At 40.6% G+C, this 27,107-nt stretch overlaps 1 protein-coding gene across 5 annotated transcripts in view; it reads right to left on the bottom strand.

Moving 5' to 3' along the window:
- Window positions 1-27,107, bottom strand: part of lrch1 (leucine-rich repeats and calponin homology (CH) domain containing 1) — a 103,627-nt gene that overhangs the window by 45,791 nt on the left and 30,729 nt on the right. For all 5 annotated transcript variants that reach the window (XM_005751004.1, XM_005751007.2, XM_005751006.1 and 2 more), the window contains exons 2-4: window positions 13,564-13,708; window positions 3,936-4,062; window positions 1,330-1,435 (exon numbers count right to left, since the gene is read on the bottom strand). In XM_005751004.1, the coding sequence (XP_005751061.1) occupies window positions 1,330-1,435; window positions 3,936-4,062; window positions 13,564-13,708 (378 nt within the window). The remainder of the gene's footprint in view (window positions 1-1,329; window positions 1,436-3,935; window positions 4,063-13,563; window positions 13,709-27,107) is intronic.

Below are 27,107 nucleotides of genomic sequence, written 5' to 3'. Positions count from 1 at the left end.
GATTGACGACACCAGTCTGCTCCATTGCAGCCTTGATGCATTATGCTGCTAACCAAAGCTGCTGCTGCTGCCATGATAATTCTGGCTTTAAAGATCATTTTCCTACCAGCTCTGATCTTCTAGTTAGAGTCTGACTCTCTGACTTTATGCTATTGCCACCCTGAGCTTGGCCGACCGTTAAAAAGCCCTCAGCAGTCATGGTGGTCTTATCTCAGGGACTCTTTCAAGTTCAAGTTCAACAGATATTAAATCAAAAACAACATCCCTCCCTTTGTCGGGGCTGCCGTCCAGTCTGCCTGTTTGAAGCCCCCCTCCCCCCAGCACCGTGGTACTAAGAACCAGTTCAAAGCTCATCAATCAATCCAGGAGATGGTCATAAAGGTGAGGGGATGGGGATATGTAACAATTCAGGAAACTGGAGCAACAAATCCAAACCGGCTGAATAAAGCGATTGGAGTTGCTGTTGTTTATCATTCTGATCAACTATCTGCTGGCCTGACTCCATGTCTCGACTCTGTTTATCAGACTATCCACATGCTGGACAACTGACAATGAAGACAGAAATTGATTTTTTTTTTTTAATATCTTGACTATATTGACTACAAAACAGGAAAAAAAGATCAACAGACCCATTAATAACTAAAACAGCTATAAGCGCAGGCCCTAACTTAAAAAAAATACTGTAGTCAGATTGTATTTGGGTACTGATACTGGCCTTACATGCAGAGTTGTTCTGGTGTTTATAAATGGCTGCCCGCCATGTAAAAGCCAGTCTCTCTCCAGCCTATCAGTTAGTCAGACTGGGCGTTGTCTCACTAGATGAGCACCAGACCTTTGTGGCTGTTGCTCATCTCTGTGTCACTGACTTATTTCAGACCTTTTGGGCTGGAGGTCGCTCTTCGGTCACACTGAGGGTTAAGTATATTTTTAGGCCCAAGGATGGGTGTGGCAGTGCACGCAGAGGACTCTGTGGTCTCAGATGCACCTCCCAGTCTTGCATATGGAAGAGATTATTCCATTTCTGAGTTTCACTCTAAATGAGACTTGACTTTCCGATCCTCGAGTCACAGCACGGAGTGCACAATAGGCTTCTGTAAGGTGCAGAGGTAAGGTGGGATCAAAAGAAAAGTGAAATTAAAAGGCTTAAACGCTGCCTAAAGGGAACATAAATCACCTTAATTACACACCTAAAGTCAACACAAAGATTTCCAACCAAAATTCACCAGTCTTTAGGACACAGAGAGCTGAAAGCCTTCACTTTCTGAAAGTCATCAAGAAAGACAGGACACTGCAATTTGCCTTATACTGGGGGGGAAAAAAGGCACTCACCTTCTGGCAGGACACAGAGAAGGTTTCGGCGCACGTTTAGCTCGCGCAGAGCTTTGAGTCTGCCGATGTGACGAGGAAGAGCTGTGATCTCGTTGCAGCTGATGTCCTGCAGAGGACAAAAACAAACGAGGGGAGTGAGCGGTTAATATTTATGATTAGTAATTGTTTTAAATGCTCTCGGCAGCACGGGAGCAAACATCACAGCTGAGCAGATGGTGCAAAGTCGAGCTGGGTTTTCATGCTGAGAGGACGCTGCTGGAAAGTTAATAAGCAATAAGACTTTAATACCATATCACACACATATACAGAGTCCAGGTATAAAGAAGAGGTGAGAGCAGTGATGTAGTTGCCTGAGCACAAAGAATTAAACTCATACTGACAAGAAGTGAAATAACAGTAAGCAATGGGAAGCTTCCAGGTTCTGAGTTATCTCAGATTTGTTTGAGCAGACAGTAGCTGCTTTTAGCTGAAGTGAAGGACACTTCTGACTGACATATGAAGGAGTGGGAATCAATTAGAAGAGACAATGTGCGATGAGCTAATCACTTTATATGTGGGCGGGGCTTTAGTTTAGAGTCAGGCTTGGCTCACGACACTTCAGCTTATTTCATTTTCACCCTAAAAAGACTTAAAGTGATGATGTGCCCCGATTGTCCTGCTGCTGACCAGAACTAGACCGTTTTCAGCTAACAGGCCAGGATGAGGACTGTCATTCTCATTAGCCTCTGCTCCCTGCACAGGAGTGCTAACAAGCAATGTGATTGTTTTGCCTGCCAGCAATATTCCATGTAAAGAGCTAAAACAGCATCATTGTGGCATACTGACTCTCCTCTGAAACAAAACGGACAGTGTAATGGGTCATGAAAATATCTTCCTCATCAACCAATCTGCCAGTGCTGCCATCTGCTGATTCCTTGTTTGCACAGCTCTGTCAGTCCTTGTAAAAATTCACTCTGTTCACAAGTTTGACCCAATCAGATCAGGTCGGTCAGCATCATGCACATTGTGAATGAGCTAATCACAGCACTCCACCACCACCACTGGATAAAGTGAAATATCCCGCAGATGGGCTTCTGTCAATTTTTCTGTCAAAATCCAGCTTCCAGTTTGGATTCAGGAGACAGACACTATCTCTACTTTCAAGATTAGGCTTAAAACTTTCCTTTTTGCTAAAGCATATAGTTAGGGCTGGACCAGGTGACCCTGAATCCTCCCTTAGTTATGCTGCAGTAGACAAAGGCTGCTGGGGGATTCCCATGATGCATTGAGTTTTTCCTTTCCAGTCACCTTTCTCGCTCACTATGTGTTAACAGACCTCTCTGCATTGAATCATATCTGTTATTAACCTCTGTCTCTCTTCCACAGCATGTCTTTATCCTGTCTTCCTTCTCTCACCCCAACCGGTCGCAGCAGATGGCCGCCCCTCCCTGAGCCTGGTTCTCCCGGAGGTTTCTTCCTGTTAAAAGGGAGTTTTTCCTTCCCACTGTTGCCAAAGTGCTTGCTCATAGGGGGTCATATGATTGTTGGGTTTTTCTCTGTATCTATGAAGCGCCTTGAGGCGACTTATGTTGTGATTTGGCGCTATATAAATAAAATTGAATTGAATTGAATCACTATCAGTTGTATATATTATGCAGCACTTTATTGTGAGACTTGTTTGATTTAGAATAAGAGATGCTGTTGTGGAGGAAAAAGTAAAAAATAAATGTCTTATTATGAGTTTAAGAAGAAAATACCATTTCATTTCTTCTGCTTATCCAAGGCAGGGTCCTGGGAGCAGCACTCTAAGCAGAGAAGCCCAAACCTCCCTCTCTCCAGCTCCTCAGGGAGAACAACAGAGAGATATAATCTCTCCATCATGTCCTGGTTCTACCCCAGGGCCTCAACCTAGGAGGCATCCTAGTCAGATCCATGAACCACGTCAGCTGGCTTGTTTTGATGTGTGGAGTAGCGACTCTACTCTGAGCCCCTCCCGATTAAATGAACTCCTCAGCCTTTCTCTAACAGACAGCCCAGCAACCCTTCAGATTTTGCTGCCTGTGTCCGTGATCTCGTTCTTTCATTCACTACTCCGAGCTTGTGACTGTAGGTGAGGGTAGGGACGTAGATCAACTGGTAAATCAACAGCTTCAGTTCTCCTCACCACAACAGAACAGTACAGCATCTGCAGCCAATGTCCCAATCCATCTGCCGATCTCCTGCTCTGCTCTCCCCTCAGTCGTGAACAAGACCCCGAGATACTTAAACTCCTCTCTGACCCTGAGTGGGCACTACTCAGGGTCAGAGGAGACGATCTGATCTGATTTGTATCTTTTTTCAGAAAAAAAGACACAAATCTAACATCAGAATGAGCCAAGGAAATATAAAAAGAGAGTGACGACGTATGTCCCTAAATTTCATGTGACACATAAAGCTTACTGAAGAAGGGCTAAAAAACATAAGCCATAAATCCTCTCCAGACTGGGATAAAAGCAGTGAGCAGCACAACTGGAGCATAAGATATTCACATACAGACAAAGAAACACAAAAATAGAAATATTATTACTCACTCCTGAGTGCCACAGGAATAAACCAACACAGTGACACAAGTGGTAAAACAGCCTTACCAGCTCCATGAGCCTCTGCAGTTGTCCAATGGTCTCGGGCAGGCTGACCAGCTTGTTGTTGCTGGCGTTGAGGACTCTCAGAGGTAAACCACACAGGCAGGCCGGCAGGTAGCCCAGCTGGTTACGACTGCAAACACAAATATCATTCAGTCGAGGGGATCACTTGTGCTCATGTGGTTTTTTTCTTACACCACTTAAACAGCTTTAAAATAAAAAAAGATTAAAACGGTAAAAGCCATTCCTTTTACATTGGACTACAGGTGAACTATAAGCTGAAAAGATGATCATGACGCAATTATAACTTTGTTTCTAAACATTTATGTTCCACACGGCCCAGTGGGATGTGACTGAAAGGGAGAAGAGCTACATGAATATTTTACCACCAAATCATTCACTGCGTTATTAAGATTACAGTTGGAGAGTTAACGATGAGTGCCGGGAAGAATTCCTCACTCCCGAGTAGGGATGGGTACCGGTTCTGACATAAACAGTAGTAACCAGACCGAAAAGCAGCGCACATTTCGGTGCTTTATTTCGGTGCTTTTTTTCCCTGAGCTGTGACACACTTTGGATTCTAGCCAATCATTTTACGTTTCTGAGGATAGTAGGCAGGCCCAGGTACGTACGTTCTTTTAGAGCAGAGCTACAGATTAAAAATGCCCAAGGCGAAGCGGTCACAAGTCTGGCTGTACTTCACAGCAAAATATGCAAACTCAGCAGCCTGCAACAAGTGCTTTAAGCTGATACTATGATATTGTGCAGAGGAGGTAACACCTCGAATCTGATGAAACACCTGGCGACGCATAGTGTTTTTTTTAAAAGCCGAGAAATGCGCCGTATTTGATAGCTTGCTGGGAGACCTCACACCGAGCGCATCTACTGCGGGTGTGGTGCCTGTTTTCTGACCCGGAGTTAGCAACATCCCCCAAAAGCCCGCAGAGGAGAGTCCTGGCCCCTAGCCCTGCCAGTGTAGCAGAAATGATGATGGATGATGATGGAGCAGCAGCCGTTCTTCTCTGCGTGAGTAGCTTAATGTTGTTCATGTGTAATTTACATTGAGTAGGCTAATCACGTTATTACATTAATGCATGTAAGGTGAACTAGCAAACATCATCATAGCTACATGCGGCTGTCTTCTTGTTTGATGGCAGATACTCCCTTCACCCTGGCCAAAAAGGCTAAAATGACCAAAGAAAAAGTGGAAAATAGTTAAACATGAGAGGTGTTTTGTGTTTATTCCATTGTTTAAGCACTGCTTCCAGCCAAGAGTGATACCATATATGCCCCATAGCTGCAGAAAAGGCTAACACTGTTATCTTTTTACAAAAAAACAGCTGAACATGAGAGGTTTTTGGACAAAGTTGGTGTTCTCGATTCTTTAAGCACCGGTTTGAGCACCGTTTAAGCACCGGCACCGTTTCAAAAGTACCGGTTTGGCACCGGTATCGGATAAAACCTAAACGATACCCATCCCTACTCCCGAGTCTGTTTATGTTGCCGTTTGCACCTTACCAGCAACCCTCAGGAAGAAATAAACATGTCAAAGCAATGTTTCCTTTTTACTACACACACACACACACACACACACACACACACAAATATGAAAACAAAGATGTCTTTTTACTATTTTTACAAGAGGAGACACACTGCAGGAAACGCTGTACAGAGGAAGTTATGCTATTGATGGGCAACAGTCTATTGTCTTAGGGTCTTTTTTTTTTTTTTACCTTCATCTCTCTTTTCTAAACAGGACACGACCACTTTTGAATTAACTTTACTCAACTTTTACCAGACCAAAGCTAGCAGGGGTATTGTACTCATGCTCTACACTGTGGGTGCCTGACTGACCGGTACAGTTTGAAGGAAGAAGTGGAGAGTTGTCACATCTAGTGCAAATAACAGATTACACGTGTCTAATAAAATCTGTAGTGTCCAAGCTGGAAGGCCAGCTACAGGGAAGGCAATTCAATATATGAAATTTCCAGGAAATCCCAAAAAATACAACAGGTGTCGCTCCTCCTTTTGAAGCCGTCCTTCATTAGTCACACACACACACGCACGCATTTTCACCACAAGACTGCGAAACCCCGTCTGACTCGGGGTTCTGAAAATAGCAATCAGGAAACATACAGTATAAATGAGTTTATGCAGCTGTTCCCACACATACTCTGACACTAAAGAAAAAGAATGTTACACTTTAATACTATGATGTTGCAAAAGCTCCAGAGGTGGAGCAGCCTGACATCCTCTCTGCAGACTGGGTGTGGTACAAGTAGCTACAGTATATTTTAATGGAACAGGTTAATTACACAAATAACTATTAATTCAAATATGCATCGTATATAATAGTATAACAGAGCACATCTCAGTAATGAAACAGATTCCAAATAATAATCCAAACACACTAATTCAACCCACCCAGAAATAAGATCCACACTCTTTGAAGATACTCTTAAATATCTAGAGTCGCTCTGTGTAGCTACATGTTGGCACAGTAGTGCTCTGCGCTACCCTTACTGTCCACCCCTAGGTCCACCCTTACTACTTCTATAGGGAATAAGAGGTTAAGCAGCAGCCAGGTGCTGATGATCAAATAGACTTGACTCATCAGCACCTTTCAGGACCTCTATAAAAGCAGAAATGCTAGCAGTTTGCTGGTCTGGAGCCTTCATGTGTGCATTAACAACATGTCCCAATCGTCCCATGAGTGGATGTCCCAGCAAATTCACCCCAAGGTCAGACAATGCAATTTTCAGAGAAACAAAACCCTAAAAGCTACATCTAAGACTTTACTGGCCTCAGTTAGCATGTTAAATGTTAAAGTTCAAGACAGCATACTTAGACAAAGCCCCTCCCCTCTCCCTCTAAATAAAACAAACAAGCAAAAAGAAAAACATGGCAGCACAGCTAGCTTCACAAAGTTGCATTAGAACAAACCACAAAACCTCTGTAACAATGTCCTTTGGACAGACAGGACAAAAGTGAAATGAGATGTTTGGCCAGAATGCACAGTGTCACTTTTGCTGAAAATGAAACACAGCATAGTGGCATAAATACCTTATGCCAGCTGTCTAGCACGGTGGTGGTGGCATGATGATTTGGGCTTGTTTTGCATCCACAGGATCTGGATACCTCACAGTTATTGCACTGATCATAAACTCATCTTTATACTAAATTATTATGCAGTCAAATGTGAGGCTGTCTGTCTGACAGCAAAAATGGGTTGTGCAAAAGGATAATGATCTCAAAAACACCAGATCATCAAACCTACAAAGGAATGTTTGAAAAAGGAAAGAACTGTTGCCATGGCCTTCAAAGGAAAAAAGTTTGGCAGAATCTTAAAGGAGCTGTTTGCAACCTAAATGTAAAGTAATAGTGGGCAACTATGTGAGAGACAAAAAAATGATTACTTTAAGTTATCTAAGGAGCTTGGAAAGAAAAGAGACTTAACTTCTTGAAGTTTCTTGACAACGTTTCACCTTTCATCCAAGAAGCTTCTTCAGTTCCTCCTTCTAATGGAGCTTCTATGGGTCCTGAATAATATGATCTACCTAGCTTTTTATAGGATTGTAAAATATCCAGTGAAATTTGTGTTTCACATGTAAATGTGTAACACAATGAACAAAGCTATATTATATTGTTTAGAATGTTTAAATTAATTAAACGACGAATTACATGCAATGTGGCAGATACACATCATCAGCTATATTTTCCCTTTAATTTCATATAAACTCAGGACCGGATAAAACCAGATATTTTTCCCCGTAACTAGGACAACAGAAGAAAAGCACCCCTAGCAGGACTGTTCTCCTTTTACATGTTGTAAACACTGTGAGGAAAGAGGGCACACAAAATATTTGCAGCTGTGTGGTCCATATTTGGGATTTGTTTTCAACACCCTAGCAAAGTCAATCTTTTTGAATGCATATTTGTGGTCTGGACTAACGGCACTCAAAATAATCACAATGTAGTATAATGTTATGTTTTACAAAAACAGACATTTTCAAATTTTAGGGAGGAAAAAATACATAATCACAACAAGTCTTACTTTTTGAAATATACTAACAATCTCCTTGTGTTGTAAAAAATAAAAGCACTTATGAGTAAACAAAAGTTAACACTCACAGAGGTCTGCGTTTCAGATGTGCCAGCGAGCTGCTGGACTTTAAAGACTAAAAATATCCTGGAGAGGAAGCAGAGTGTCCATCCTATTCGTCTGTGTGTGTATTAAAGCCTAAATGTGATATTACACTTCCTTTCTGCAACCAAGACTTGCTGCAGTGTTTAAAAATATTCAACACAGACATACTTCTGGTACTTCAGTCTTTGCAAGCATGGGCTCATGCAGTCTGGTTGTTTACTGAGCAGATCAACATTCAAATCATATCATCAGTTCATTTTTTATTACGTTAAGTTACTAATGTAGTCAGTGACAGCACAATGACTGGCAAAGCAGCACAATGTTCCACACTGCTACTAATGGGCTTTTCCAAGAATTTTTACTTTAAAGTCGTAGCTTTACAAAGGCTGCACTGGAGCAACGGCAAAAAAAAAAGAAAGAAAAGAAAAGAAAGTAAGAATAAAAGTTACTTTTAAAAAAATCTAACTGTATTCACAGTCTCTTTGTAATGTTGTGCATTGTACTGGGAGACATACACCCCAAAAAATAACAAGATGATGATGGGAGAGGGTGGGGGAGTGTGACAGCGTGGGAAAAGTGTGGTTTAAGAAAACTGCTTTCTTCCAATTCTTTCAGGATGATGTCAAGTTGCAGGAACTTCAAAACAAAGCACAAAGCTTTCAAAGTTACACACCACACCTGCAAACAGCTTGTTTTCTGCACCTGAGGTAAGGTGTGAGTCGGGGTTGAAGTGGTTGAAATGTTAAGACTGCATTGCAGGAGGCAGAGAGCTGGTGTTGTAAGCCACCACCTCTGTTCCATGATGAACTCACTTCTTGCCTCGGGTGACCTCAGTAGGTCACATGATAGGCTGGGGAAAGGTAAAATGTCAAAATCGCTAGCGATTTTTCCAGTCAGGCTACTAAAATCTCGCTCAGCCCTGCCCGTCGGGCTATCATAGGAAGGAAAAATATGTCAGTGCTTTTGCATTCTTTCGTAAACGTAGCTGGGCAATTATGGCATTGGCATCGATGAGCCTCTTTCAATATGTCACGTATTGAAATCGCGTTTGAATTTGTGCTTGTTTTTTGCTTTCACTTTCATTTTACAATAGCACAAACTGTGTATAAAGAGCAGCAGTACTGATTGGTGAGTGACGATTAATGGAGGTGAAATGGAGGGCAATGCACAGGAAGAGAAAGCTGATGAAGGAGATGCTATGCCCTCAACGTCGAGTGCCATTTTCTCATCTGTGACTTCAGTGGAAGTTTCAGATTGAGGATCTGACACAGACTGATTCATGTTCTACAAAGTTCTTACAAGTTCACAGAAACTTCTGTTCAATTAGAACCAAATATTTGAGTTGATGATTCTAATTTTTATACAGTTGTTGTAATTTGTGTATTAACAAATTTTTTTTTTGATTGATGTTTTGTTTCATTTATTTAAAAATTATCTTATTTTTTATTTGGGCTACTTAAATTTATTTTGGGCTACCAAAATCTGAAGAATGCCTGCCCAAAGGGCTACCAGGAATTTTGAAATTTTGCGGGCCCTGTATATGATTGTGAATGAACTTTGAGGGATGTTTTGTATGTGTTTTGATGTAAACTCCCATGTATTTTGTCAATAAAAGGCATAAAAAAAAAAAAAAGAAAGGAGAAAAAAAAGGTCTCACAGCCGTTTCAACCTTATGCCATGCTCCAGATACCTCGGAACTTGGGAGTGTCATTAAGGCTGGGTATCGATTTTGATTTCTATACTCGATTCGATTCCGATCCACAAGGTTTTATTCGATTTTGACTCAGACAGTCAGAAATATTATAATTCTGATCATTTATGAGTACATATCCATATTTTTATATCTGTGTATAACAACAAAGATGACACTTGTGAGACTTCATCAGAGGTGCAAGCATCACAGCAGATGCCTTTGTGTTAAAATAACTGAGGATAAAACACAGAAAAACATGAAGGAAATTTTTCTTCCCTGGCTTTTTATAGCAGATAACCTGAAAATATTTTGCAGTAGATCAAAAACTGAAGAAAACCATGACTCAACATATGAACATTACCTGATGCTGCTGACGTGAAGCAGAGCAAAGTTACAGAGGTTTAATTAGAGACACAGCTAAGTGTTTTGAATAATTTTAAAAAGTTTATATTTCTTCGGTATTGAACAGCAGAAATGAGGCTTTCTTGTTAGAGGTCATTTTAAAAAAACAAACAAAAGAAAAACAACGACTGACAGCACCTTCGTCCATGTGACGACTCATATGACAGAGGGTAGGGTTGTGCCATATGACGAAAATCTCATATCCCGATATAAAACATTTATCGTCCTGACAACGATATAAATCACAAAAATGTAATATTTTCTGTAAATTCTGTTAATCTCAGGCAACTCAACTTGCGTGAAGTTTTTACAGCTGGGCGTCCTTTACCTGCATTCGAGTGTTTTAACCGATGCATGACACTATACGTTTTTAGTAGGGGTGCAACGATACACAAAATTCACGGTTCGGTTCGATACTTTGGTGTCACGGTTCGATATTTTTTCGATACAAAAAAATGTTCATGCCTTTTTAATTTGTCATTTATAAAAATTATAAATATATATTTGAACTCAAAAGTACAGTTTTTAAATTTAATGTTGCTGAAACAACAACAACAACAAAAAGTGATTTCTCGATCAGATAGCTCGAGGAATCACTCATCTTTGGAAAAGAGAGTTTATTACAGAGAAATGTCTCTTTCCAAAATAAAAGCTATACTATCCGCTTCTTCTGGGCTATATTCTCAGCAGCATATTAAACATATTAGGTCCTCATAAGGAGAATCACGTGCTAACGGCTGTCTAAATGACTCGGGTAAAGTTTGTAGCATGCGTGCTTGTTGTTTTTGTCTGCTTCCACTTGTCTTTGCACTAGGATGATGTCGGCGTAAATGTGCAGTCGTTGTGTTCCCACTAGTGCTGTCAGCGTTAATCTCGTTAAAATGACGTTAACGCCATAACGTGGCAAATCTCCATTAGTGAGTTACCGTGGCTCGCGCCGTGCGTGGGGCTGGACGGCGTCAACACGTTAACGAGCTAACTGTGCTAACGCACTAGTTCCCACCAATGCAATTGAGTATTGCGTGGCACATCCGACATACTGGTTTACTTTTGTCCATCAGGGTCATACTTCACATGAAAACCAAAATAGTTCCAAACGCCAGATCTGAATGAGGGTGGGGGAGGTTCAATTTCAGGTAGCGTTGAGGTAGTTGCCATGTTGCAACGAGCTTAGCTTCTGTCTTGCTAGCTTTTGCTGCGCTCAGTGGATCTGCGCTCGACAGTGCAGCCTAGGCGGAGTAGTCGAACGCAGATCCACTGAGTGCTCAACACAGACAGCATCATCAGAAGAAAAGTTGATAAAATAAATTAAAAATTTTGTATTGTTCGATACATATGCGTACCGAACCGAAAGCACTGTATCGAACGGTTCAATATCGATACGAATATCGTTGCACCCCTAGTTTTTAGACATAAGTTGTAACGGCCACCATTTGAGTCGAAGGTTTATTTTTTAGCACCTGACGGCTCTTTTTTTCCTTCTCATTTGTAAACTCTTGCATACTCTTTAACGTGATTCAGTTTTTTTTTTTTAAAGTCTCAACAGGATCTTAAGCTTAAACAAACAAGCGGACGTAAAAACAGTCGCTTGTCCGTCCGTAGTGTGGTTATATTAAATATAAGAGAAAGAGAGAAGTTTAAGAGATTAATATAGCCACTACAGTGACCATCAAAACGATGAAAAAATATTGCTGTAAACAGTTTATTTTACGACACCACAAAACAAACGATAGCGTAACAGGAAATGATAGACGTTTTTATATCGTCATCCAATATATATCGTCATATCAAACCGCCCTAACAGAGGTCATATGAGTCAATAGCCCGCAGGAAGATATCCAAAGGGGACAATCAACCATTAGTATTGAAATACCTGGGACACCAATTTGTTTTTGTAGCTGAAGAAGCCTCTTGGATGACAGGGGAAACTTCTTTACAAACCTAAAGATGTCCAGTCGCCTCCTTGTGTTCAAGCTTTCAAGGCTACCATGACCTAGAAGACTGAGAACCTGCTAGTTTATTTGACTGACACCTCTTCTCCTACCCTGCACAAACCAAACCAGGGGAGAGAGGTGGGAACTAGAGTGTCTTCAAAAAAATACAACAAACACTTAACCTTTGAGATGTAGAGTCACAAAACATTTCAGGCCGCCTTCACTTGCAGAGTGTGACAGATATGATACAATGAAGAGAGTGGCGAAACCTTGACCTTTAAAGGCAGAGAACAGCACAGTGTGTGAAGATTAACATAAGCCGAGTGTATCAAAGGTTTACAGTTAACTAACAGTTCACTGAACATCAGCTGTGTGGGACACTTGGCAAAATGATCACCCTGCAGCATTGTTGGCACATCACACAAACACGGACACACACCTGCATTGACCCCAGGCAGCAGTACAACAGCTCAGATGGGCCAAACACTGAAAGCGCTACCACCCAAAGCTGACACACAATAGCAGAGTCTGCCCACATTAAAGGACAATAACACTGCTTTATTTATGCTCTGTCACTCTCATTCAGTCTGATGCTGTGTTCAGAGTGCAAAGCCTCAAATCTGACAGGAGCCACACGCACTCACAGGTCCTTCTGTCTTTGTGAGGACACTGATATAATGCGTTACCTACGGCTCCTCTTTAGTTGTCACAACTAATTACAACACCCTAACCCATAAGGACAAGGTTATGGTCTCTCAGAACTAGTTTTCCCACGTATTGTGCAAGACGCACAGAACTGTACAACTGTGCATTCGTTTTTTCTTTTTTTTTTTGTCAAATTCTCATGAGGGTAGAAGAAGCAGAATAAAAAGACAAAATCAAACTGATCTCAAACCATGTACATCTGTCAAATGGCTTCACCCACAATGACAAACAGTAAGAAAGAAATGCACAATGTCTTACTCCTTACCTTCCCACAGCATTAAGTGCATCTGAATATCATATAACGATGTTGCTCTGACCAGCAGAGGCACTACTGAGTATAAACAGCACGCTCCTGCTGTGGCGCCCTCTTTGCCAATATAAAGAATTCTGGATGTAATTTTTACATAACTTAAAACACTATACACTGTATATTTATTGTATTTTAGCATATGAGAGAAAAGGAACCACTGTATCAGGAACCTTTTAGAAATCAAAGCATGCAGCTCAACAGTTGTGATGCAGCATCAGTGAGTGTAAAACTCCATCTGTCTGAAGAAAGTATTTAAAATATGCTAAAATTATGCAGCATCACATTATTCTACTGCATTAATGCAAAAACACAGAGTGTTGTTTAATACCTAGTTAATGGGTTTGATGTTCATAAAACAGAGGTTTCACTCCCTCAGTCCCTGCTGCAGAAAATGTTCCCATATCGTAAAACAGCAGTGACACCAAGTGTGTCGATGTGTGTACCTGAGGTTTAAGGAGGTGAGCGACTGCAGGCTGATGATGCTGTCTGGGATGGACCTGATGCAGTTGTGGTACAAGTTTAGTGTTTCCAAGGCAACCAGATGGCATACCTCTGAGGGGACGTCGGTTAGTCGGTTTTTTGACAGGTCTGCAATGGAAACCAAGAAAAACAACGTTTAGAACAATTAAAGGGCACATTGTAATAATAAAAGATGCAAAGGTAGCAATTTGAGTAGTAGTTGAATGAAATATTAAACGTTTTAAAAAACAAAAACAAACTTTGACATCTGGTGTGTTAATTGTAATAAAAATCAAAAATAAGTTGAAAGACAGGTAGCACCACAGACTTATATAAAGGTCTGAAAATGAATCCAATGTGTCCTTTTTCTTATGTAAAAATCAGAGGAGTGGCTCTTTAAACGGTCTGACTGGATGGAAGTCTGAGAAAACAGTTTACCTCCTCCATAAACTTAGTAGGCATAGCCCGAGTTGCTAGTTTGAATTGGTTTTCAGTTCGGCCCTGAGTACAACAGATGGTGATGCCATGTTTTAAGACATGGCATGCATACAGTGGGGCAAAAAAGTATTTAGTCAGCCACCGATTGTGCAAGTTCCCCCACCTAAAATGATGACAGAGGTCAGTAATTTGCACCAGAGGTACACTTCAACTGTGAGAGACAGAATGTGAAAATAAAATCCATGAATCCACATGGTAGGATTTGTAAAGAATTTATTCGTAAATCAGGGTGGAAAATAAGTATTTGGTCAATAACAAAAATACAACTCAATACTTTGTAACATAACCTTTGTTGGCAATAACAGAGGTCAAACGTTTACTATAGGTCTTTACCAGGTTTGCACACACAGCAGCTGGTATTTTGGCCCATTCCTCCATGCAGATCTTCTCGAGAGCAGTGATGTTTTGGGGCTGTCGCCGAGCAACACGGACTTTCAACTCCCGCCACAGATTTTCTATGGGGTTGAGGTCTGGAGACTGGCTAGGCCACTCCAGGACTTTCAAATGCTTCTTACGGAGCCACTCCTTTGTTGCCCGGGCGGTGTGTTTTGGATCATTGTCATGTTGGAAGACCCAGCCTCGTTTCATCTTCAAAGTTCTCACTGATGGAAGGAGGTTTTGGCTCAAAATCTCACGATACATGGCCCCATTCATTCTGTCCTTAACACGGATCAGTCGTCCTGTCCCCTTGGCAGAAAAACAGCCCCATAGCATGATGTTTCCACCCCCATGCTTCACAGTAGGTATGGTGTTCTTGGGATGCAGCTCAGTATTCTTCTTCCTCCAAACACGACGAGTTGAGTTTATACCAAAAAGTTCTACTTTGGTTTCATCTGACCACATGACATTCTCCCAATCCTCTGCTGTATCATCCATGTGCTCTCTGGCAAACTTCAGACGGGCCTGGACATGCACTGGCTTCAGCAGCGGAACACGTCTGGCACTGCGGGATTTGATTCCCTGCCGTTGTAGTGTGTTACTGATGGTGACCGTTGTTACTTTGGTCCCAGCTCTCTGCAGGTCATTCACCAGGTCCCCCCGTGTGGTTCTGGGATCTTTGCTCACCGTTCTCATGATCATTTTGACCCCACGGGATGAGATCTTGCGTGGAGCCCCAGATCGAGGGAGATTATCAGTGGTCTTGTATGTCTTCCATTTTCTGATGATTGCTCCCACAGTTGATTTCTTCACACCAAGCTGCTTGCCTATTGTAGATTCACTCTTCCCAGTCTGGTGCAGGTCTACAATACTTTTCCTGGTGTCCTTCGAAAGCTCTTTGGTCTTGGCCATGGCGGAGTTTGGAGTCTGACTGTTTGAGGCTGTGGACAGGTGTCTTTTATACAGATGATGAGTTCAAACAGGTGCCATTCATACAGGTAACGAGTGGGGGACAGAAAAGCTTCTTACAGAAGACGTTACAGGTCTGTGAGAGCCAGAGATTTTCCTTGTTTGAGGTGACCAAATACTTATTTTCCACCCTAATTTACGAATAAATTCTTTACAAATCCTACCATGTGAATTCATGGATTTTATTTTCACATTCTGTCTCTCACAGTTGAAGTGTACCTCTGGTGCAAATTACTGACCTCTGTCATCATTTTAAGTGGGGGAACTTGCACAATCGGTGGCTGACTAAATACTTTTTTGCCCCACTGTAGTGACTTGAGGTTCTTAGTCAGTTCCTCCCTAAATTTGTTGTGTAGTTTCAAAGGGCCAAGACTGCGACAGCCCAAACAGTCCACAAATCAATGGGTGACCTCATAATGCCTCCATCAATTTTTTTTATACACTGTAGTTTTCATTAAAAATATGGTAACCTGATTTAACATATACATAACTCATACAGTCCTCAATTTTGATTAAATACAGTGACTTATTTGATGACAGAAGGATAACCCGGGCTGTGTTTTATTTTCTGTTGGTGTTAAAGTCTAGGTAAAACATTGCTCATAAGGTAATTAAATATATTTCAGTACGATATAAAACTTTGTAATCACTCTCGTCGGAGCTGGACCTACAACAATTTGCTGTAATGCACTATACACCTATTTGCACACCCAACAATAACACATGCATTAAGATTTCTCGCTCCGTGTATTGTACAACATGCAGATTTTGGACTAAATTCTCTCTTTCCTTGTAACATGGAGCACCACAGACACGCCAGCAGAGGACCGTGAATCTGAGGTACGACTGACGTCAGACTCAAGGAACTCAGCATTTGACATGAGGACTCAGGTCAGCTGCTCAAGCCAGGACTGTTGACATCACTTCCTGCCGTAACTCAGCAACAATAATATCAACTTCAGTTATCAGCAACCCAGTAAGGCCAAGAAATGTCAGTGCAATTATTCCACATTGTTCTGCCGAGGCTGAACTCTGAGCCTCTTGAAAAACACATTTTGTTTTGTTAATGGTGCAAGAACAGCACAAGAGTTCATTTCCTCTGGTGGAAACAATCGGGGAAAAGTCATGTTGTGCTTTTGTATTCAGTATTTATAGTCACGGTTTTCAATTAATATCCAGCAAGACTATGAGCAGAGACCTCGTTGCTATTTTTTTTGTTATACTAATGTTCCAGAGTTATGGAACAACAGAGGTACTGCCTAACAACCAGGAGTAATCCGGAATTCTTTTATTTGATATTAAACAGGCCAAAGCAACAAATCATCTCACAGCAGTTGTGTTTTTTATTTGTAGAGGGAGCTGAACTGGTTGCAGAAAGTGTCACATTACATATAATATAGCTAATATAGCAATTAGCTTCTGCCAATGCCATGCTAATGTTGCTAAGATGGTGTGGGCCATTTTTCAACCAGTGACAGCTGGGATAGGCTCCACCTCCTCCAAGCCTAAGCGGGAAGACCAGGTAAGAAATATGCAGAAAAATGCAGTAACAAAACCATGACCTTCACACAAATTCTGTCCCTTGACTTAACTATGATGACACACAGGAACAGATATATATATTTTTCCATCATAAAAATGTCTACAAAAATAAATGACAATGAAAATAGGGCACTTTTACTGAATGTGCTTTGTAAGCTGGTGAATAGTACAAACACCAAACTGTACAAACAGCTCCTCTGAGGCACAAGTGTAGCAGGCTTTCATCAATTTAAAAAACAAAGAGAAAAAAAGAAAATCACATCTGCATCTGGGCATCAGCCACACGTAGAACGCATTGCATCATGGATCACACATTAACAGGAAGTGCTATTTAAAACACTGAACGAGAAACAAAGAGCCCGCCGGTCCTGCTTTCATCCGGCGAGCAAACGGCAGCAAGCTGACTCAACTCACAACAACACAAAGCTATTACTGGCAGGGCGTATGTGTGAGTGTGAGCGTAAGGTGCGTTCAACACCGTTAATGCTCTTATTAATCTCCAAAACAACACTGTGGAAACTGTAATGCGTTCAAAGCAGCAGTGACCTACTATAAACCACGAGACACACAGGGACAGATTAAGGACATGTCGATCCTACAGACACACATCTGTCAAGATACATTGGCCTGTATCTATATGTGAGGCCATGTAAGGTGACACAAGTGATGATGCAGGCCTCAGGACATTTAGTCCATGACATACATAGATCTTCTTTTCACTCATATCAGCAATACCAGCGCTCAGGCCTGACTGAGTGTTTACACAGACGCACCTGTGACCGTTTCTGAAGTTTCGTGTTTTATTGATGGCACCTGTTAAAATCCTACACTTGGATGGATGGACGTGGCACTATGGCAACAACATATTTTAGGGATGCAGCGAATTGTTGTTTGGATTGGACATCTGTGCAATATTGAGTGAAAAGGCAGGATCCAGATCCAGATCCAGACAATGGGCTTATTTCTGGGGATGATCCATCCAGTTCATTCAATTGACTTTACAAAGTTCATGACTGATATTTAAGGAGCCACTGTGTGACTGAGTGTGATGAGAGTTTTTCTACTGTAGATACCCTTTTTAAGAAAAGAAAAGAAAGCAAATAAGTTTCAAACTTCAGCTGCAGTTATTACTTGCGTTTTGATGTAAGAAGAAAGAAAATGTTAAACATGGTAACTCAGGTATGATGTGAACGTAGCTTGAGGCTACAACTAAACCAGTAAGGGCGTAAAGGCGAAACCTGCTGTTTAAATGTAGTCCTTTTCAGCCATACATCTTTTTTTAAGCCCTCTGACATCAATTTTCCCACACTTTTGATGTTGCATTTTATTCAAGGTTTAATGCCTAATGAACCATTTTAAACAATCTCCATCCCGAGGCCCTGATGCTGCTAAACAATAACAAGGTACTCCCAGTCAACTGCAAATTTAAGCTCTGGATTAGTTTCACAAGAACCCATTACAGAGCCATTAGATAGTTAATCCTGTTTATGGGGGTATTCCTAAAAGCTACAAGTCTTCATGCTGTAAATACAAAACGCACACACACACGCACACACGCCACACCCTGAAAAGCAGGCGTGGGGCTTCCTGTGTTAATAACAACACTCTCCCTCTCATATGAAAAAGGAAATGACCTATTGCTGCCACTGTGTGACCTCTGACTTAAGAAGAAGAAAGAGAAGAAGCCTGCTGCAGGAACACAATGACTTTACTTCGCCTAAACCTGATTCAGCATCTTTTTAAGATGTGAAACAACACATGTGTATTTTTCTCCCATTCACTGTCAATCCAACTCAGACATCTAGGACAACGTGCGGGATTATGAACATTGCAATTAGATGAAATTCAACTGTGAAAACTGATACTTTATCTCTTGAGCTTCCTTGTTTATACCCCACAATTTGTTAGAGCCAGACTTCACCTACACTGCTGCTGGTGTGAGGAGGGAAACCACTGATTAATGAATGAATGTGTATAAACCAGTCAGCGGTACCAGGAGACTAATCATTTACTGGGCAACTGTTTGCAACAGATTCAAGATCAGGTTCAACAAGGTGCTGAAAAATCTTCAGAGATTTCACACAGTTACTGTAGATCCCGTTGGCTGCACATCCACAATGCACCATGCTCTACTGGACTGAGATCTGGTGACTGTGGAGGCGATTTACACACAGTGAACTTATTGTCAGGTTCAAGAAACCAGTTTGAGGTGATTTGAGCCTTGTGGCATGCTGTGTTATCCCCGCTGGAGTCTCTGTAAACCCTAGAGATGGCTGTGCAGGAAAATCACAGTTAGTTTCTGAAATACTCTGACACCAGCAAAGATGCCAGATTAAAAGTCACTTAGCCCGTCTTCTCCACTTAGTTTGACATTCAGCAAGTCGTCTTGTCTTTGCTCGAGTCTACAAGCCTAAATACATTGAGTTGCTGCCATTGACTGAAATTGGTGATTGGCTGATTTGGCATCTGCGTTAACGAACAGTAAACCAGGTGTACCTAATGAACTCTAGTCCACTAAAGTTAACGTAACAGTTACACCTTTTTTTCCCTTAAAAAGAAAAAAAACCTTTGAAATACAAAACTGATCCTTCACAATAAAAAAATTATTCAACAACAACTGTGGGATAAAGACAGCACAGAGATAATAAAGAAGGCGGGTTTCGTATTTTTTTTTTTAACAAAATGTTTCCTGTGCAGATGTTTCCTATTAAAAGCCTTTTAATCCATCTGAAGGAAGTTTTATTGACTTGCGTCCGCACAGTAGACTGGACATAACTGCAGCAGCATTGTGAGTGTTACATTAATGTGCAGTCTTTGAGGATACAATTTCATGTAATTCAGTTTTACTGAGTCAAGACACATCAGAGCAGTGACAGTGATTTAGTACGGTCAACACAATACTGTGAAGACATTACATATGCTTGCTGGGGATTTTGATTTTGGCATAAAAGAAGTGAAAAATTAAATGAAAACATGAAAAAAAAGGGTTCTAATAAGGTGTTTAGGACACCATGTGATTAGAGCTGGGCGATATGAGATTTTTTCATATCACGATATGTTTTTTTCATTTCAGGCGATAACGATATCTATCACGATATAAGCCAAATAACTATATTTGTACGATTTAAGTAAAATGTGAAATAATCAGCAGCTTGTTCTTATTTAAATATTTATTTCCCATAATAAGTTCAACAGGGTAGATGTACTTAAGGAACATGAGACTTTTTCAGATAAATAAAGGCAAATATTGCAAACTACACTAAAGGCAGCCACTAAAGCGTTTAAGTTTCAAAATAGAACAAACGAAACAGACTAAATTGTCAATTCCACTTAGAAACAAAATATTAATTCTAAAAATAAATCTTAGTTTGTTTTACAGAAGAACAGACAAAACTGACTAACTTTTGTCAATATCAAATAAACTGAGAACTAAAAGGAAATTCTCAATCTCTCCTTGTTGTATAGCTGAGCTTTTCAAACAGTTTTAACAGTTACTTTAGTCTGACAAAAGCCGAATGACGAATTAGCGCTTCCAGTCAGAGACTGAGGCTACGTCCACACGTACACGGGTATTTTTGAAAACGGAGATTTTCCGTTTTCATTTTAAAAAATAATCCCGTCCACACATAAAGGCAGAAATGAAGGAAAACGCTGCTATGAACATGCCAAAGCAGCAGGTGGCGCTAGATTCCTAACCTTGCAGAAATGTTGGCCAATCAGAAGTCTAGAAGCCTCGGTGGGAAAAAGTAAACAAAGCTGGGGCATAGAAGCAGAACCAAGTCGTATGTGTGGAGGGACAGTAACTGTGTGTGTATGTGTAAGCATTTAAACACTGCAGAGAGTAGAATTAACAGTATTGTAGAAATTCATTTCACCGAAACAATAACGTGGCGCACAGTGTGCCGCTTGCTCCAGTTTATTGTATTTCCAGACTTGCTTTCGGCACAATTTACAGTGAACGCTACTCTGTTTTTTGTCAGACTTGAAATAGCCGAAATACCTTCACACTACGGAACTTCTATGGCTCTTCTGTTCGACAATCTCTCCGGCGTTGGAACCATCATCTGTTTTCTCTTCGGTCACGCTCGGTTGATTTTTCTAGTCGGCACACTCATTTCCTCCATTACCCGCTGGCTGCTTCCCAAACAAACACAGGTGCGGCTTGGCACTTGTGCTGTACGTAACAAGTCACGTGACGTGACGCTGCGGCTGTGATTGGTTCGGCTCTGCACTACTTAATTTGGATTGGCTGACCTTTTTTTTTATTTTATTTTTTATTTTTTAAAGAGGACAAGAGCGGCGAGGTCTATCGCGATAGCTTAATTTCTCTATCGAGTAAAAGTTATATCGCGATACATATCGTTATCGTTCTATCGCCCAGCTCTACATGTGACTATGCCTGGGCAATATGGAAAAAAACACCCACCTTACCATGATAACTTGTTTTGTATCAGTAATATCAATATGTATGACCATATAAATCACTATATCTGTTAGGCTTAACAGTTCCTTTTTACTCTTCATTTAAGATATCTGGGTAATTTGTAATTTAAATATTTATGTTCTGTCTGAAGTTGAACATAATAAATGTACCATAGACCATTACACAGCTGTGCTTTAATCAAATAACATAAATATATGTAACAAAATACAAAAACTAAAGTTTTGAGGACACAATCCTACAAATATAAAAAGAAATAAAAAACAAAACATTCTGCATATATCCTCAGTACAAATTCAAGAAATGTGGTCTGGTTACGCTCCAAGGCAATAAGTACATGAATGAATAAGGCACAGTGCTTTACTGTGTCAGTGAAGTGGGCAGACCCCAAAATTTGATGACAGCTTCTACAGTTTAATATGTTTTAAGCTCTTTCCGTGTTCTTCATTAGGAACACGTGTGCACTAACGTAGTGTTTCAGCTTCACACTGCACTTTTCAGACAGAACAAGTGTAAGGGCATTTTTAGTTCTTACCAAGCATGCACTGATACTTTATGTAATTGGGGAAATTGGATTACTCTGAGCAGAGCACAAACTGTTTGAGTTAATATGAGGGTCATGAGGCAGCCTGCAGGCTAACAGAAAACTGAACCCTTTTTTTGTCTATTTTTTGACAAAGCTGAGACACGATTTTCCTTCCATTACGTCTGAGAAACTAAATCAAACAACATAAAATACAAACAACAACAACTATTAAAAATACAGGCTGACACAATCTGTGAGAAATATATAAAGCTAGCTAAACTATTTGAAAGACATTAGAGATAAAGAGCAGTAAGTGTGTTAGTGACGTGAACTGTGAGAGCCCGGCTTGTCATACAAAGACTTGTACTATACAGACACTGCAGCCACTGCAAGAATGTGGAGGCTGAGCAGCTGAGACACGAGAATGTTTTCTTGCCCACTGAGTAACACAGAGCTCTGTCATCTAACAATAATACAGTGCGACAACAAAGAGGGAGGGAGAAGTGGCGGGGGTGAGGAAGAAAGGACAAAGGAAGGAAGGAAGGGAGACTGAGGAAATAAAAGAAGATCTAAAGAATGACCATGTTCACATCTGTTTAAGTTTAGCTACTTTTAAATTCATTAGCCTGCTTATTTACCCACCACATAGAGCACATTAACTAATGTGACCAAAGGGACACCAAATAGTTGTGCTACTCAGCAATTACATGTAGTATATTTACTTAAATTCTCAAGGAAGCAGACTACTAAGTTTGCAAAAAATCTGACTGAACTCATCCAAAAACAAAAACAGAGCATGTTATCTGCCGAAGCATGCATCCAACCGTAAGCATAGCTACAATAATACCATTATTACTGCCTGGTTGCAACATAAGCTACTCTGGAGTTATTATCCACTGTAAAGTGTTTCAGTTTAGCCATCATTATACGCCGGTTCCGTAGACATCCCCATAACCCCAACTTGTTGTAGCGTAATACATACTCTGTATAAATCAGTATTGTGCCCCTACTTTCAACCACGCCATGTAATGTTATGCTGTCACTATGCTTTGTTCTTGATTAATGCTTCTGCTTTTTAAAATGCACATACCAAAAGTAAATAGTCACGTATCTGGTTATTGTTTTGCCTGTCATTCATGAACCAAACTGGTCACCGGAGTTTACAGACTATCCGCGGCTAACCACTTTAGCTAAACAATTTCCTGCAGTGACACTAAAATAAATATTCACTTCAGCAGCACGAAACCGACAAGACAGATCACAAACACAAGACTATCATTCTACAAGCAGTATTCTGCAAGGTATTACATTTGCCATACTGTATTTTTCTTTTATTTTTAACTATCCTTTTGAATCCAGGAGGACTGAGGGATAGCTATTTCTTGCTTGTGAATTGCATGTCTAACTTGCATGCAAGTTAAGGCTATGATTAAAAACAATTGCTTTATAGTTTTAAAATTAGGTTTTGAACACAAAAAGATCACAGTTCTAGTGTTAAAGTAGTGGACGTAGTTTGCTGTTGTCTACCTCCTGCATGAGTCCAGTTTTTTAAAATTTTGGTTGAAGACTTATAGCTATTTACATGAGTATGCATTGTATCTTAAGAGACTGAATTTTCAGGAAATAAGGTGATGAACATCATCGTAATTTTCTTAACTGTCACTATTTTTCTGGCCAGTGCAGATAAGAAAGATGTTTTGCCTGTGAGCTACCATTCTTGTCAGAGATTTGCTGCATTTGTATTGGCTGAGAGTGCATGAATATGTTTCTCATATTACCAAAGACTGCTGGCTCCTGACGGTTTAACTCTGAATTCTGCAGAGTCAGGCTGCGCCTGTCTGAAGACCTCGAATGTAAAAATGTTCTCTGAGCATGTGATGCAGCTGCATCCTTTGGTTGGACAGGAACTCCTCCCTGTAGTACAGTAATGACAGGCTTTACACCACACACACAAATGTGCAGGCAGGCACACACAAACGCAACAGACTAGTATAGAGCAACACTTTTAAACCAGATACTTAGTGCGGCGTTAGAACAAAAGGTGTAGAGTTCAAAACTAGAACCAACACATTTGCCGAAAACAACACAGAAAAGGAGAGCGAGAGAAAGAGAGAGCGAGAGAGCGAGAGACAGCGAGAGAGAGGACAGAAAATGTCATGAGAAAAAACAGAATAATAACGAGGGGAGATGAGTCAGGGATTATACAGCTGAGCAAAAGCTAGAGTGAACACTGAAATAACTCTGTGGTTACCGCTATAACTGTTCACTCGTGTAAACTTTTACACACACAAGACATTTTCACGCAGTTTCTAACAATTTGTGGTGATATGTAGATTGAAACATTTGAGGAAGTTGAATCTTCAGACAGAAATGACATTTCAATTCCCAGTCAACTATCAGTAATAAGGTCACTTCAGTTGTCAAGTGTTTTGTTACTGTCACATACCTCTTAAATTTGAATATACATAACAAAATACAATATTTCACATTTTGATGTTGTGTTTAAATAACGTTCAATTAAAGCTGCACTTGGAGGGTTGTTGTGGCTAGAGGTAGAAAATATTTTGCACTGAACTCTGAATGAGTGGTTGTTATTCCAAACTTACTTGATGATTTTATCCAGTAGTTCCATCCCACTTTCTATTTTTGTCAATTAGCAGTATACTGGAGCTGAACAGAGCTTGTAAAGTTCTGTGGAGTTATGTTTAACACAAGTGTAACAGCTGGAATGGACAGCAGCTGTAAGCATTCAGTTAGAACAATAATAATGCCGTGTTTGTTATCGTAAAGTAATAATGGGCCCATGAATTTTCCACGGACACATAACAGCAAAAAAAAAAAAAAGTACACAAACTTCAGAGAGCAGACACCAGTGGACTAGACCATGAAAGGACTCTGATGTGTAAGACTGGGTTTGAAGGTTCAGGTTAGAATCAGCTTTACGTTAATTAGAAGGTAGCTATGATGGATGAGGGTACAGTACGCAGCTGATGCATGATGTGAATGAGGGTCTTCAAAAAGGGAAGCACTTGGTTTGTAGGGAAGGAAGGGGAAGGGGTTTTTCTTGGCGGTTTTCTCATCACTTGCTGCCTACAAAGGAAACAGCCGGCTCTCAGACGGGTGGAGTAGCTCCAGGATGCTGAAGGTGCCACTGGGCGAAAAACTTGCTGCCTCAGACTGAGTTACTGCTGATGAGGACAATGATGAAAACCAGCTTTGTTATAGTAACTGCTGCTGCCAACTGCTGCAGCCCTGAAAAGATACTCAGACACCAACCAAAACACCAAGAAACGAATACACTGATATTTGATAACCACAAACCACCCTTTTGATTTTTGTTCCCACTGACTATTGGACAGTTCGTGAGGAAGACTGCCCTTCCCTATAGGAAGCAAATCATGTGAAAAATGTCTTCTTTCACCAGCAACAGATTTCACCATTTTAGATATGTGGTCAATGTTGGAAGTTGCTACATCCATATACCGTGTATAGATGTAAGAACTATGACATCACTTCAGTTGTCACCATCTTGTTGTGTTGAAACTGGATGTAACACATTCCCACGCCTTAGTTATTTGTCGATCACAGAGAGGCTCATCCTAAACTATAGCTTTAGCCACCTTTTAGAATAAAGTGGAAATTATAAATTCAGTATGACTAAAAATGTGAACCTCTAACCAGCCTGTGTCCTGGTGGATACCAACAGTTCCGTTCATTTAGGCTAATAAGGCTAATGCAGTGTCTGTGGTGGTGTCTGTTCAGGTCGTAACAAATTCCAGAGTGGTTCAATTATGGTTTGAAGGTGATCCGAATACAATCAGACCCCAACTACCAGGTGTATATTGCAAGTTTAAGCAAAACTCCTTCTGGTAGCCAGGAATCCTTTGCATTCTTGGATGCAACAGCACAGTACAAGTTAGCAAGTCACTGTGAAATGAACGTAATATTCTCCAGTGGTCCAGAACACAGCACCTTTGTTGCTCCACCCCAGATACTTTAAACTGAAATGTGTGACTGCAAAACCATTCTTACTTGGTTTGTAGTGATGCATTTTGGTTCACTTAGATATCGCTTGGATTTTTCTGTCTCAAAAGAAACCAAACCACGGGAAAAAGCTACAAGTTTACAAATTCATCAACTGAATTGGACCAAAGTAAATGAACTATAGATATGAAAACACTAAGTTATAGCTAGCAGCAATGTGGTGACCAGAGACCACAGATAGTCAGTGACTAGATAGTGCAGCAACTTCCCTGACATATTAGCGACAAAAAATAGCCACTGAGAAGTTAACCTTTTTTCAGCTTCAAAGCAACCGAATCAAAGTTGAGAGTTCAGAATGCTGCTGATTGACATGAGACATAGCAAATACATCAGAGGGTTATCTAAGCAAGCAGAACCTAGAATGTGAACAAGCAACCACCCATCCATGACAAAGCCACACGCACGCAAAGAGCAAGTTTCTTCCTGTGTTGATGGCCCTTAAGGAAGCAATCTTAGCAATTCTTCATCTGCAACCTTGAAGCTAATAGAGTTACTGCTGCTGACAATCCCTCCCTTGCCTTTGCTTGACTCTTGAAATATCTGATGATATTCCTAACAAAACTTTGAAGTTAAAAAAAATATATATTCAGGAGTCCCTTGGGAAAACAGAAAAAAAAAACGAAACCACATACTAAGAATGCGGTACAGGAATCAGAAAAGAAGAAATGAAGAAACAAATAAAGAAAGACAAGAATGAAACACAGGAAATAGTAAAGTGGGAGGAAAAGACAAAATAAAAAGTGAAGGAAGTGGAATGACAGGAGCCGTGGTTGCCATGACAACAACTTTCTGCATGAATGCAGAGTCATATCTGTGCAAACATACATGTGTGTGATCCTGTACACATCAGCAGCTGCTGTAAGCGTGTGTGCTTGAGTGTGTGTGGTTAATGTGCATCTTGTGGCCAAAACATGCTTTTGTCTAAGCATTTCTAGTTCTAAACATAGATGCAGTGTGTATGTGTGTGTCCTCCCACAGGAATTCTGCATGACCTATTTCTCAACCCATGTCCATCTGCCGCAACCTCGCTCACACACATTCACAAAAACAGCCAGCAGTAAACATCACATTGGTTTTAAAAATGTCTATTTATGGCAGAAACACACACACACACACACACACACACACAC

Source organism: Pundamilia nyererei, unplaced genomic scaffold (assembly GCF_000239375.1).
Source record: "Pundamilia nyererei isolate P.nyererei 1_Seehausen unplaced genomic scaffold, PunNye1.0 scaffold00296, whole genome shotgun sequence".
Lineage (NCBI taxonomy): Eukaryota > Metazoa > Chordata > Actinopteri > Cichliformes > Cichlidae > Pundamilia > Pundamilia nyererei.
This window is presented reverse-complemented; position numbering and strand designations above follow the sequence as displayed.